The sequence below is a fragment of the Delphinus delphis genome, chromosome 5 (assembly GCF_949987515.2).
Source record: "Delphinus delphis chromosome 5, mDelDel1.2, whole genome shotgun sequence".
Lineage (NCBI taxonomy): Eukaryota > Metazoa > Chordata > Mammalia > Artiodactyla > Delphinidae > Delphinus > Delphinus delphis.
The window spans coordinates 27,085,579-27,099,718 of NC_082687.1; the positions used below are offsets into that span (position 1 = coordinate 27,085,579).

The 14,140-nt window shown below is 44.1% G+C and overlaps 1 protein-coding gene across 3 annotated transcripts in view; it reads left to right on the forward strand.

Annotated features, from left to right (window-relative positions):
- ARHGAP10 (Rho GTPase activating protein 10) overlaps positions 1-14,140 on the forward strand; it is a 326,043-nt gene that overhangs the window by 69,398 nt on the left and 242,505 nt on the right. For all 3 annotated transcript variants that reach the window (XM_060012123.1, XM_060012125.1, XM_060012124.1), the window contains exons 2-3: positions 11,754-11,849; positions 11,923-11,984. In XM_060012123.1, coding sequence (XP_059868106.1) covers positions 11,754-11,849; positions 11,923-11,984 — 158 coding nt within the window. The remainder of the gene's footprint in view (positions 1-11,753; positions 11,850-11,922; positions 11,985-14,140) is intronic.

A 14,140-nucleotide genomic window follows, 5' to 3' on the forward strand; every position in this document is an offset into this window, starting at 1 on the left:
CAGACATTTTGGAAAGCACTTTGTTTGCCAGATTACTATCTTCAGTACCAAAATGTTTGAATAATATTACGTTTCGTCATTGAGCTTAAATACCTGATCCGGAAGAACGATACTTGCAAGTAGTGTTCTTCTACCGTATATTGCCTTGAACCTCAAAGTTACCCTATTTTCCTTAAAAAAAAAAAAAAAAAATCATGGTGTATTTGTTTCCTAGGGTTGACATAACAAACTACCACAGACTGGGTGGCTGAAGCAACAGAAATGTATTGTCTCATAGCTCTGGAGGTTAGAAGTCCAAGATCAAGGTGTTGGTAGAATTGGTTTGTTTTGAGGGCTGGGAGGGTAGGATCTGTCCCAGGCCTCGCTCCTTGATTGTAGATGGACATCTTCTCCCTGTGTCTCTTCACCTTGTCTTCCCTGTACGCATGTTTCTGTGTCCAAATTTCCCCTTTTTTCAAGGACGCCAGTCATTGGATTAGCGCCCACCCTAATGACCTCACTTTAATTTGATGACCTCTGTAAAGACCCTATCACCAAACAAGGTCACATTCTGAGATACTGTGGGATAGGACTCCAATACAGGAATTTCGGAGGGACACAGTTGAACCCATACAAGAAGACTACTAATTACCACTGCGCCTGTAAACCAGACTTTCTTGGTACCACAGCCATGAAGCTTCAAAGGTGATTGCCATCCTTGGGGAAGTTTTTGTGTGTAGACCCCTCAGATCATTAGGTTGAGACCCCCTGAGTCTCACTAGTTGTTGGCATGGTTTCCAGAAATTCTTGAAAGAAGTGCTGTCATCTCTCACCTGGATCAGGGCAGGGACCGCCTCACTTGTCTTCCTGCCACTGCTCTGGTCCATCTGTATGTAGCCTGCTCTCAGCACAGCAGCCGGAGCGATGCTGCTGAAGGTCAGGTCACATCCCTCCTCTGCTCCCAGCTCTCCAGAAGCCCCCCATCTTGCTCATAATAAAAGCTCGAGTCCTTCCTGAACTGGCCCCCGTCATCCCTGACCTTGTTTCCTCTCAGTCTTGCTGTCCTGCCCGCACTCAGGGCCAGCCGTACCATCCTGTCCCTGTCCTGCCTCCAGATGGCCCCCTGTGTCTGGAAAGGCTTCTCCACAGTTCCCTGGGTGGCTTGCTTCTTGCATCCTTCAGCTTTTTCACAGATGCCAGCTTTTCTGTGAGGTCTGCTCAGACCTGCACAACCTCCCCACGCATTCCCATCCCCCTAACCTTTCTTCACTTTCCTCCCTGGCACTTAACAGCTCCCAGCATACTGTGTAATTTATGTTTTATTATCTGTCTTATCTCAGATTACTGCCCCCCCCCCCGACCTGGTATGTTACCCTCTCTCATCCGTCTGTGTGATTTGTTTGTTGCTGTAACCCCTGTGCCTAGAACACTGCCTGACAAGTAAGGATAAATAAACAGCACAAGTGGGTGTGGGTGTATAGAGTAAGGCAGAGAATACTGAGGAGGGAACACTGGGATTCTGGCCACTTGGGTTCCTGTAAGTATAGGAATGAGATGAAGGTGGATGTGATGAAGGAGGAGAACACAATGGTTTATTGATTCAGGTGTGTGTGTGTGCGTGTGTGCTTGTCTTTCATTTTAATAAATAAAATCGTGATGACTTTGTTCTTTTGTGCTACTTTATTTTTCAGAATTTACCATAAAAAGTGCATGGATAGAATGGTGACCATCCATATACCCTTTCTTGGACCCACCCGTTGTTTAGCATCTCGTGGCATTTGCTCATCTCTTGCCTTCTGTATATACATATTCCACGTGTCCTGTCTCTCACTGGCCTGTGGGGCCTGTTCTGTCCTTATTCATTTAGCCCTAATGAAGTTTGCATAGGGTCATGTGCTATAAAACCTGCCCATGTAGGAAGTAGGGGCTCTGGGTCCAGCACTTTTTTTTTTTTTTTTTTTTTTTTTTGCGGTACGCGGGCCTCTCACTATTGTGGCCTCTCCCGTTGTGGAGCACAGGCTCCGGACGCGCAGGCTCAGCGGCCATGGCTCACGGGCCCAGCCGCTCTGCGGAATTTGGGATCCTCCCAGACCGGGGCAGGAACCCATGTCCCCTGCATCGGCAGGCGGATTCTCAACCACTGCGCCACCAGGGAAGCGCCCAGGTATCTTTCTGAATTAGTGTTTTCATTTTTTTCAGATATATTACCCAGGAGTGGAATTTCTGGGTCATATGGTAGTTCTATTTGTAGCTTTTTGAGAAACCTCCGTATTTTTTCCACAGTGGATGCACCAGTTTACATCCCCACCAACAGTGTAGGAGGGTTGCCTTTTCCCCACATCCTTGCCAACATTTGTTATTTGTGGTCTTTTTGATGATAGCCATTCTGACAGGTGTGAGGTGATATCTCATGGTGGTTTTAATTTGCATTTCTCTGATGATTAATGATGTTGAGCATCTTTTCACGTGTCTGGCCATCTGTATGTCTTCTTTGGAAGAATGTCTATTCAGCTCTTATGCCCATTTCTGAATTGGGTTGTTTGTTTTTTTGATGTTGAGCTGCATGAACTGCTTGTGTATTTTGGAGATTAATCCTTTGTCAGTTGCTTCGTTTGCAAGTATTTTCTCCCATTCCGTAGGTTGTCTTTTTGTTTTGTCGATGGTTTCCTTGGTTGTGCAAAAGCTTTCAGGACTACCAGTGTTTGTTGCTCAGGTTCAGGTGTTTCTCCGGACATGTGAGCCATCTTAGTTTTCAACATGCAGTCTTGTCATCACATTGTTTGTCAGCTCTTCTTGTTTTCTCGTGTGATTAGAGAAGGTGGAGGCTGAGAGTGTGTTATCCTGGATATTTTTCATACTTCAACACTTCCCCTTACCGCACAACATGCGTGTACACACACACACACACACACACACACAAACACATGCGTGTCCTTTGCAGCCTCTCTCTGGGTCATGCTGTCCAACTGGTGGGCCATGTATACCTCACTAACCTGGACACCTGTTACTGTCATTCTGTGCCTCACCAAGTTGTATTAAAACTGGGTTCTATGCCAAAACCTGGATTCTAGTTAGTGCTCTCCTTGAACTAGGTGTGTGAAATTGAACTAGTTGTCCAAAGTTGCACTTTCATTTCCCGACTGTTCAGTGAGGGTGAGACTGTCAGTGATTTTCAGGTTGGGTCGTGCAGGGTGTGGTCTCACTGGGAAGCACTCAGTGGGAGATGGGGACCAATTGGGCAGGGTTCTTCATCCTACCTCCACCTGAGCAGCTTTGATTATCTTTTCGTTCCATTACTTACTAGTTGTGAGATCTTGGACAAGTTGCTTGACCTGTGTACGTCAGTTTTCTCCTCTGTAAAGTGGGCATAATGACAGAACCTGCCCCGTAGAGTTGCGGTGATACTCCAATGAGTCAATAAATGTAATGTGGTTAGGAGAGTACCTGACATTATCAGGTAAGGTAGGCAGCATAATGGCCCTCCAAAAGATGTCCCTTCCTAATTCCCTGGAACCTGTGAATGTTATTTTAGGTGGCAAAAGAGACTTAGCAGGTGCAGTTAAAGATCTTGAGGCGGTGAGATTATCCTGGGTTATCATGGTGGACCTAGTGTAATCACGGTGATCCTTAAAGGAGTAAGAGAAGGAGACGTGATGACAGAAGCAGAGGTCGGAGTGATGTGAGTGGTGGCCGGGTGCCAAGAGCAGAGGAATGTGGGCATCCTCTAGGAGCTGGAAAAGGCAAGGAAGTGGATTCTCCCCTAGATCCCCCAGAAGGAATACAGCCCCGAGAGACCCATTTTGGACTTCTGACCTCCAGAAATATAAAATAATAAATTTGTATTGTTTCAGGCCACTCAAGTTTGCGGTAGTTACTTACCGCGGTAATAGGAAACTAATACAGACGTGTTAGCTGTTTTTACTGTTTTCACTGTAAATAAGATTTTTCTCTGAACAAAGGGATGTGTGGCCAAAGACAGTTCGAAAACCAGGAAGCTGGGTGATCGCCAGCCTGCACTTCTCATCTGACAGCCTGCTGTGGTGGGTCCTCTCTCTATATGCAGACCTTTGTCCAAGAAGACTGTCCGTGTTTGCTGAGTGCGTGCAGTGCAGCTGAAGTCTGGAATAGGGGGGTGGTGAAGGTTGAGTGGTGGTGTCCAGTGTGGACCTGCCTGTGGACTCTCTGCAGTGCCCAGGGCACTCCTTTCTTAAGTGTTCTTCATGATGAGTTGGTCACTTTGATCAACGGTTATCTGGTTGTCTGTCGTGTGTCATACTGGGTCTTGAGTCCAGTTTTATGCATTTGTTTTGAGGCATCTGCATCTCTGGGGACTCAGCTTGTGTTCCTTTACCCCATACATTTGTCAATTCAGGTCAATCTAGTGACGTCAGATGGTGTTTATTCTCTGATTAAGAAGAACTCACTACACAGCCACTCCGGTTGGGCTGGAAGTGGAGAGTTAGGGCCAGGAGGACCTTGACCTAGCAGTCACAGAGACCGTGCTGGCCCTCGAGCTGCTCCTACAACAGCTTGTGATGTGGCCTTCAGGCCTCCACTAGCCCAGTAATGCATCTGGGGCTTGGGGGACGTTCGCACCACTTAAAACATGTATCCAGTGAGTTATTTTCTTGCTTTCTGACTGGTACAGAGAGGCCGGAATGCTACTCTTGTACATAGCGCTGCTGCCAGTTCTGTAAATCTGGAAACCACGAAGGAAAATGAGAAGCCAGTCCACAGTGCTGGAGGAATTTTGTTTCACTTCCAAGTTCCTTGGATTAACATTAGCACTATTTCCTTGGTATGAATCTGACGTGAAAGATATTAAGTTCTTAAGAGTCTGTACCCTGTTCTTTAAATAAAACACAGAAGAATTTGGGGACTTGTTTTGATGGGCAGGATGGGTAGCAAAGCTTCCCCTGGCAGAGCCTTTGCATATTTGATAATCTAGTGATTTGGGTCTCACCATGCCGAGGAATGTGAGCTTCTAAGTGCACTTTTGCCTGTTTGGAAAAAGAGTTCAGAATCCGGTGTGGTTGGTGAAGAATCCTGAGCTTCACGTTTACTGAGTGAGAAAGGTACATTGATTTGCTGTTTCGTTTTTCTTTTCAAGCCCGGAATTAGCATGCCACGTTTCCTCAGGTATACCACTCAGTGCTTTGGTGGGGCCGAAAGTTCCAGGAGAGAGTTACAGCCTTATTCGCAGGGCCGGGCTTGTAACTTCAGGGGTTCTCATGTACCCAGAAGGCTGTTTAGCAGTGAAGTAGACCAACCCGTTTAGAGAGGTTCCCCACCCTTCCTAGTGCCTGTATGCGTCTAATAGTTCATGATCACTGAAAACTGTTCATAGGTGGCTGTGCTGTAAGAAAGAATTTTCTCATTTGTCAAACCATCAAGGGTGACCAGGGGCAATTCCTGCCAGTGTCCGGAGGTTCTCTGAACCTGGATTTAAACTGTGGTTGGATCTCTCCACGTGGTGTGCTGCTTCTCAAACTCAGCAGGTCTCAAATACAACTGCTCCTCTCTCAAACTGCTCCTAACCCTGGGAAGAGTTTTAGTGCCTGTGCTTTTCTCTCCCGTTGGTCTGCAGATTGAAGACCTAAAAGTCTTACTCTGGGAGACTCTGAAGTGGCAAGTTTATTTGAAAGTGTGCAGATCACTTCAGTTCTTTAAAGTCAGCTGTTGCATTTTGTGCACACGCAGGCTTGGCAGTATCCATCAGCGTATGCCAGCCTGTGTGGAGTAAAGGGAACCCTCCTGCACTGCTGGTGGGAGTGTAAATTGGTACAGCCACTATGGAGAACAGTATGGAGGTTCTTTAAAAAACTAAAAATAGATCTACCATATGACCCAACAATCTCACTACTGGGCATATACCCTGAGAAAACCATAATTCAAAAAGGGTCATGTACCACAATGTTCACTGCAGCACTATTTACAATCGCCAGGACATGGAAGCAACCTAAGTGTCGATCGATAGGTGAATGGATAAAGAAGACGTGGCACATATATACAATGGAATATTACTCAGCCATAAAAAGGAACGGAATTGAGTTCTTTGTAATGAGGTGGATGAACCTAGAGTCTGTCATACAGAGTGAAGTAAGTCAGAAAGAGAAAAGCAAATACTGTATGTTTAACGCACATATGTGGAATCTAAAAAAAACGGTACTGATGAACCTAGTGGCAGGGCAGGAATAAAGACAGAGACGTAGAGAATGGACTTGAGGACACAGTGGGGAAAGGGTAAGCTGGGATGAAGTGAGAGAGCGGCATGGACATGCACACACTACCGAATGTAAAATGGATGGTTAGCGGGAGGCTGATGCATAACACAGGGAGATCAGCTCGGTGCTTTGTGACCACCTAGAGGGGTGGGTTAGGGAGGGTGGGAGGGAGATGCACGAGGGAGGGGATATGGGGATATATGTATACTTATAGCTGATTCACTTTGTTGTACAGCAGAAACCAACACAACGTTGTAAAGCAATTATACTCCCATAAAGATATTAAAATATATATATATATATATATATATATATGCCAGCCTTGAAGGTGTTTCAGGAGAGCATGTTAATTTACAGTCTTCAGGAATTAGCATGCAGGAGAGGACTGGGGGCGTAGAGTTCTGCATTAGAGCCATTAAGATAATAGTTGAGATCTGTGCACGGGCCCTGGGAATAATGTTAAATCTCCTGAAAGTCAGAATGATGTGATGCAAAGGATGTTGGTAGAAGCTTGAGAAACCAAGGAGTTGATCCTTTGCCTCCAGGACATAATACCAACCGTCCGAAGAGGTCTGTGACCTTGATCAAGTCACTAATCTATCGCTGAATCTACTTATGATTTGTAAAATAAGGTAACGTCCACACCTACCCTGTAGGCTGGTTATAAGGAATAAATGAAATAATATCTATGAGTCCATTAGCATAGAGTAGGCCCTGAATAAAGGCAGTCCTATCTAGTGGGCTCTTCACCATCTTCCCCTAGTAGAGGAGTGCTGCCAGCCTTTGTGATTTAGACTGTTTGAGTTTCATGTGTGATGATAAACCATTATCTTTTGCACAAAGCATCTTTGTGCTTTTTCAATGGACTGTACTAAATGCAGTAAACTGTCTTATGATTTTATGTTATGTTTGGAAAGGCAGAAGATATCTATAAAAGTATAAACTACATGAGAATAAATTTAAAATGTACTACATAACGAACAGGTGATAAATTTATGATTTTTAAATGGAACGGGAGTTTGGTGTGGTCCAATTTTTAAACAGTAACAATTTTGCATAATGAATTCTAATAACACCAGAAAAATCAACAGAGAGAAAAAATGATTATATGCTAAAATAAAGACTTGATGTAACTACAGTACCTAGCACAGCGGTAAGAGAGAAAAGCATGCTATTTACATAGGGAGAAATATATCGTATTAGCTGTGCAAACGAACCCAAATTCAGTCTACTGTTATAAACATTTTCAACTAATGAGATTAGGAATTATGAAATACGTCTTGAAAAACAGACGCATTTAAATTTTAGCTTTCTGGAGAGTATCCTGCCCTGACCATAAGAAAGCATGGTCTTTAAGATATCCTTTGACCTGGTAATTTAAAAAAAAATAAATTTATTTATTTTTTATGTATCTGTTTTTGGCTGCATTGGGTCTTCGTTGCTGCGTGCAGGCTTTCTCTAGTTGTGGTGAGCGGGGGCTGCTCTTCGTTGTGGTGTGCGGGCCTCTCATTGCGGTGGCTTCTCTTGTTGCGGAGCATGGGCTCTAGCCACGTGGGCTTCAGTAGTTGTGACACATGGTCTCAGTATTTGTGGCTTGTGGGCTCTAGAGCGCAGGCTCAGTAGTTGTGGCTCCGCGGCATGTGGGATCTTCCCAGACCAGGGCTCAAACCCGTGTCCCCTGCATTGGCAGGTGGATTCTTAACCACTGCACCACCAGGGAAGTCCCTGATCTGGTAATTTTGGATAAAATACTCAAAGGAAATGGCTCCAGAGGGGAAAAATAGAATTTATACCAATATTTATAGTTATCTGCATATTATAAACACATTTGTATATTATTTATATATAATATTTATAAATAAGTACATATAGACATACACACATATATACACGTATACACACACACAAACAGAACCAATTACATGCCCCTTTTGAGAACTGGCAGCGCAAGCATTAGCAAAATGGAATAAAGTTATTAGAAATGATAATAAGCCCACACGCTTAATATTTGGAAAGAGCTGCATGAAATAAATTCAAAAAGAAAAGCCCTGTGTGGTCTTTGTTTCAGGGATGCAGGGAAGCACAAGGCTGTCGGCTGCTGTCTCAGGGACTGGATATTCTTCAGCAGAATAGATAACCTGGAGGAAATACTGACTAAATAAGGCAGTTTCAGGTGATCAGTGCTATGAAGAAGATTAAGCGCCATGGGATCGAGAAGAGTTTAGGGCAGAGGGGTGATGCTCTTTTGGGGGTGATGGTACAAGGGGGAGGGTTCTGTGAAGGAGCCATCCAGGTGAAGGTGGGGCTGGGCAAGGAGCGTTTCCAGGGGTGGGACAGCACTTTGAAGCCTGTCAGTGCCCTTCTGGAATGAGTTGGGCACGTGTGAACGAAGAGCAAGCCAGTGTGGCCAGATCGTAGGCAATAATGGTAGGTTTCCTGGATTACAACAGAATAGTTAACTTGGGAGTGACTCCAATAGCCAGGCTTTACTTTTTTACGGTTAAAAAATTTTTATTGTTTAGTCGTGGAATTATGGTGGAAGTACAGAAGTATATGAACCAAGCGTATGTTTTAAAGAAGAAAGATAAAGCAAATAGCCGTAGACTCACCACTAGGTTATGAACTAAAATACCTTGAATCCCCTTGTAGCTGTCTGACTGTCCCCCTCCCTTGCTTCCAGTGGTAAACATCGTGTGACTTTTGAGATAATGACTTACTTGCTGTTCTGTAATTTTGTGACCTATACGTGCAATCCAAACATAGGGTTTAGTGTAGCTTGCTTTGAACTTTATATGAAAGAGCCATACTGTGTGTATTCTTTCATGGCTTGCTTCTTTCTCTCCAAATTGTGAGGTTAACCTGAGTTGATACATACATTTATTGTTATTTTTACTTTATAACGTATGAATATAGTATAATTGAGTCATCTGTTGGTTGTTGTTTGGTATTTGCTTTTCCAGTGTTTGGCTATGCTGTGGTCAGTTCTGCTATAGAAAGTACATGTCTGTAAGTACACATGTGCAAAAGTTTATCTTGGGAATTTACCTAGAAGGTCAATTGGGAGTTGTAGGGTATCATCAAACTTACAAGAAAATGCCAAAGTACTTAAAGGGGAATTATACCGGTTTTTACCCTCGCTGGCAGTATATGAGAATTTTTGTTGCTCGACATACACCCGTTCTTGAGGTTGCCGAACTTAATTACATTTTGCCAATCTCATGAGTGTATTGAGGTATGTTGAGGTTTTTCTCTTCACTTTTATAATCACTAATGAGTTTTGAGCACCTTTTCATGTGGTTTTGGGCCATTTGGATTTCCTTTACTTCCTTCTGTGAAGGGCTTTTTCAGGCGTTTTGCCCCATTTTTTATTGGCCTTTCTGCCTTACCTCAGTGATTCATAGCTGTTATTTGTGCCTTCGGGGTGTGTGCTTTTCTTCACTCTTTTTATGTCTTTAAAATTTTAATGCAGTCACATTTTTTAATCTTTCTATATTAGTCTATTTATTGCTTTGTAACAAATCGCCCCCACCTCCAGTGGCCTAAACAGCAGCCATTTATTTATTTCAGTTTGGACTCAGCACACTGGGCAGTATGGTCTCATCTGGACTGCCTCCTGCATGGCGGGAAGCTCTGCTTCTGAGGGTGGGATGTCTGACCGATGGGGCCATAGGTGGGGGGCCTGGGCGACATGTCTTTCATCACCCAGCAGGCTAGCGTGGGCTTGATCACGTGGACGCCAGAGGCTTCCAAGGGAGTGGAGCATGGGTGTGCAAAGGTTCTACAGCTAGAGGCTCCGAATTAGGGCAGTGTCACTTCTACCACATTCTTTGGCCGCAAGACCAGCCCGGATTCAAGGGGTGGGAAAATAGACGCTACCTTTTACCCGAGGAGCTGCAGAGTCCCACTGAAAAGAGAAGCTCCTACAAAGGAGGGGTGGAGAATTCAGACGGTGCTTGCAATCCATCACATTATACGTTATGGTTTTGCTTTTCTTCTCTACTCCAAGGGTAAGAAATTACAATCCTGTATCATCTTCTAAAAGGTTTCTGGTTTAGCTTTGGAAGAATGAAGTTTCAAAAACTGTGACAGTGGAGGATGTTGATAATGGGGGAAGATATGCCTGTGTCCGGGCAGGGAGTCTAGGGGAAATCTCTGTACCTTGTGCCCAGCTTTGCTGTGAACCTAAAACTACTCCAAAATAAGGTCTGTTAAGAAAAAGTAAAACATGAAACCAGACCATGACAGCAGCTGAAAGAGCTGGTGAGCATGATTAGAAAGTTTAAGAAGTGAGAGGAAGCAGCTTGTCGAGGAGGGCATTGGGGAACCATTGTACTTAATGATTGGAGGTCAAGAGTTGGTTAAAAAAAAAACAAAAAACATTTTCCAATGTAAAAATAATTTTTTGCTTTCATTCCTTGTCTGTTAGCTATAATACAACGACTAAGAAAGAGAAGATTGCTGCTCCTACTATCTTACCAACTTACTCAAAACAGCCCTCAGCATTTATACTGTGTGGTTCGCTTTTGTTCATATTTATTTTTTTGCCTGAATACTCTTATCAGAAATTATGGATTGTGTTTTGTTCAACTTTTCAGTTTGCTTGACCTGAAGTTTTACTTTAACACGATCTGTCAGTATTCATTGTAGTGAGCCAGGACCCATACGGGGTGCAGGAGTTGGGAAGCAGCTTCTTTGAAAGTGCTTTAGACCAGAGGCAGAATTGTACCCTGGTGAGGGCATGGGTTTTGGACAGATGGCTCTGGAATAGATCAGACTTTTGCTGATGTAGTACCTGTGTGACTTTGTGCGAGTTATTTAACATCTCGGAGCTTTGGCATTCCATGGTTAAATAGAGACTCTCAAGAGTATTGAGTAAAGTTAAAAATACACCTATTCTCTAGCATGGTGCATGGCCCATAAAATAACTGTTAGCCTGTTGTAGAAGTTGGGTTTTCCACTATTTTCTATGACGACAATAAAAAGAAAGAAAAATGAGGACCTGTAGGTCTCTTGCAGAATGAATTCTTTCTGCCACTTAAGCGTGGCCTTTGGTTTCCGTTCCTGCTGCTGTTTTCTATGAATACTCTTTGAATCCTCTGGATTTCTCTGACTGGAGTTGAACCATCAGTTAAGGGCATCTGGTTGGCTGACTTTAAGCTTTGAGACCCTTAATATTTGAAACCCTGGCAGCCAGCTGGATCTCATCCAGCCCTGGGAGATACTATCAAGTGTGTGTGCTCCTAATCATAGACGGAACTTTTGCGTCCGGGAAGTTCTGACCTGAGTGAGTAGAGAAAGGGAAAGTGCTTCCGGGAACAATATATATATTTCTCCCGCACCTGCTCCATCCCAGAGCATTAGCATAGAAGACAAGCCACCAGAGTGCGCCCGGGTGGGATGATGGGCCCCTTGGCCGAGGAGTTGGGTTGTGTCTCCTCACAGCTCACGTGGAGGAGAGCTCTACAGCTCTGCCATCTGAGGAAGAATCAGTTCCTGCTGAGCCTTGACCTGAAACAAGGACCCAAGTAATCACTCCATCTTTCTTTCCAGGTCTTTCGGCAGCCCAGCGGAAGTTTGCTCATTCACTCAGAGACTTCAAATTTGAGTTTATCGGCGATGCAGAGACTGACGATGAACGCTGCATAGGTGCGTAAAGACAGGGTTTTGGTTGGCTTTCCTTTGCTTTGACCATGAAATAATCATTCCTTTCTTCTTACAGATGCTTCGTTACGTGAATTTTCTAACTTTTTGAAGAATCTGGAAGAGCAGAGAGAAATTATGGTGAGTGGTGGGGTGTAAAATAACAAGTCCATCTTTAAGTGGGGTGGAAATCTGGGTAGCTGGTTCTGGTGGAAGTTTTGGTGCATTTGTCCATGGATGAATAGTGCACAGTAATGGAAAGATCCCCAGATGAGGTTTGGGGGCCTGGATTTCTAGTTCCCCAGGGGTGCCGACCATCCTGGATAAGTTGCTGGACCTCTAGACCAAGACCCTGTGTCTTCGTCTGTAAAAGACCATGTTGAAGTGTATCAGTGCTTTCTAGATTTTTGTTAGCCCTGGAACAGTTGCATTTAAATCGAGTCTCACGCAGAATCTTAATATGTTAAGAAGACAAAAGCAGAAAATCTTATGGAGAGGACAGCAGGGCACAGTTGGAGCTTGCCTCAGTCTTCTGTGGATTTCTAGGCTGTGTGGAGAGGAAGAGAGCTCGAACCTGGAAGTCCTTAAAATCCCACTTTGCCTTGAGATACATGATCACAGTAGTAGTGAATAATAGCTCCCCTCTGTTGAGTGCTTTCCATGTGCCGGATGCTACGCTGAGTGCATTGAGTAGATCCTATTTAACATGCATTTTGAGGGTATTGAATAGTATTCATCCACCTTTCTGAAAACTTTGTATTTCTCTCCTGATATTCATTCAACAAAGATTTACAGCAGACTCGCCATTGGATTATGACACATTATCTATTTTCACCAGTTTTTTCAGGTTTTTAAAAAAAATGACCATCTGTTTTTTCTATGTTCTCGAGAACGAGAACTACCTAGAATTATGTGGAAGTGTACCTGTATGAGGGGGTTCAGATGTGGTGGTAATAATATTGAATATGGCAGCTAAGACAATTAACCTTTACTCTGTGCGTGGTACTGGTCTAAGCTGTTTACCTACGTTTAAGTCATTTAATTCTCACATCAGCCTTATGAAATAGACTCTGTGATTGACCCCTAACTGACCAATGAGGAAATGGAGGTGCAGCACCTTGCCCAGGATCGCATGGCAGCTGAGGGGTAGAGCCCGGTCAGGCCACAACCAGACACCCTGGACCACCTGCCAGCGTGGCCAGCTTCCTAGATGTTGCTGCAATCTGGCTGGTGGCTGGTGGGGATTTCTAGCTGGTAGAATTGGAGTAGGAGAAGAAGTAGGAGGAAAGCACTGATTTTTGACTGAAGCATGACAGAGACCTATGGCCCCTAAAAGCGCTAGCGTAATTCGCACTGCACCCTAAATTCTGAGATGATTTGTGCCTATTGTAACTACCGAAGCGGGCACGTGAAGGTACTGTGCTCCCACTAGGTTTTTTCTGGCACAGAGTGACATACATAAAGCTTATTCACGTGTTCCTATAGTCACAGATCTTTCAAGCTCTTTAGAGCAGTCTAAGTGTGAGAGTGGATAACGGCAGTGCCATGAAGCCACCCTTCTATTGCATGAAGTGGGTGCGGACGTGTGGGTGGTAGAAGTGCGCGTTCTTAGTTTATGTTCATAGTATCAACTTTCTGTTCTCAATCCTTGAAATTTAGTTGTATTTTCCTGGGATCCTGAGCATTCAGCAAATATGTATTTGATCTCCTTTTACGTTTCAGTTACCGTTTAGAATCTGAGCACACAGCCGCAAACAAAGCAAAGCCCCTGTCCTCACGGAGGTTACATTTTGGAAAGGGGAGGTGATAAATGAACAAATGTATAACACATTGTCAAGTAGCAGTAAATGCTACAAAATGAAATTGAGGGAATTCCATGGTGGTCCAGTGGTTAGGACTCTGGGCTTTCACTGCCGAGGGCTCAAGTTCAATCCCTGATCCAGGAGCTAAGAGCCCACAAGCCGTGTGGCGTGGCCAAAAAAAAAAAAATGAAATTGAGAAGAGCAAGGAGCCAGGGCACCATTACATCTAGAGTGGCGAAGGAAGGAAGGCCTTTCCAGTGGAGAACTATGGAGGCATCCTGGTATCTGGGGGAAGAGAGTTTCAGGCAGTGTGGTGCTGGGGTTTAGCTCTGCAGAAACACAGAGTGATATTCTATAGTTGGCCCTCTGTATCCACGGATTCTGTATCTGCAGATCAAAAAATATTTGAAAAAAATTCCAGAAAGTTCCAAAAAGCAAAACTTGAATTTACCACGTGCTGACAACTGTTTACCTAGCATTTACATTGTGTTCACA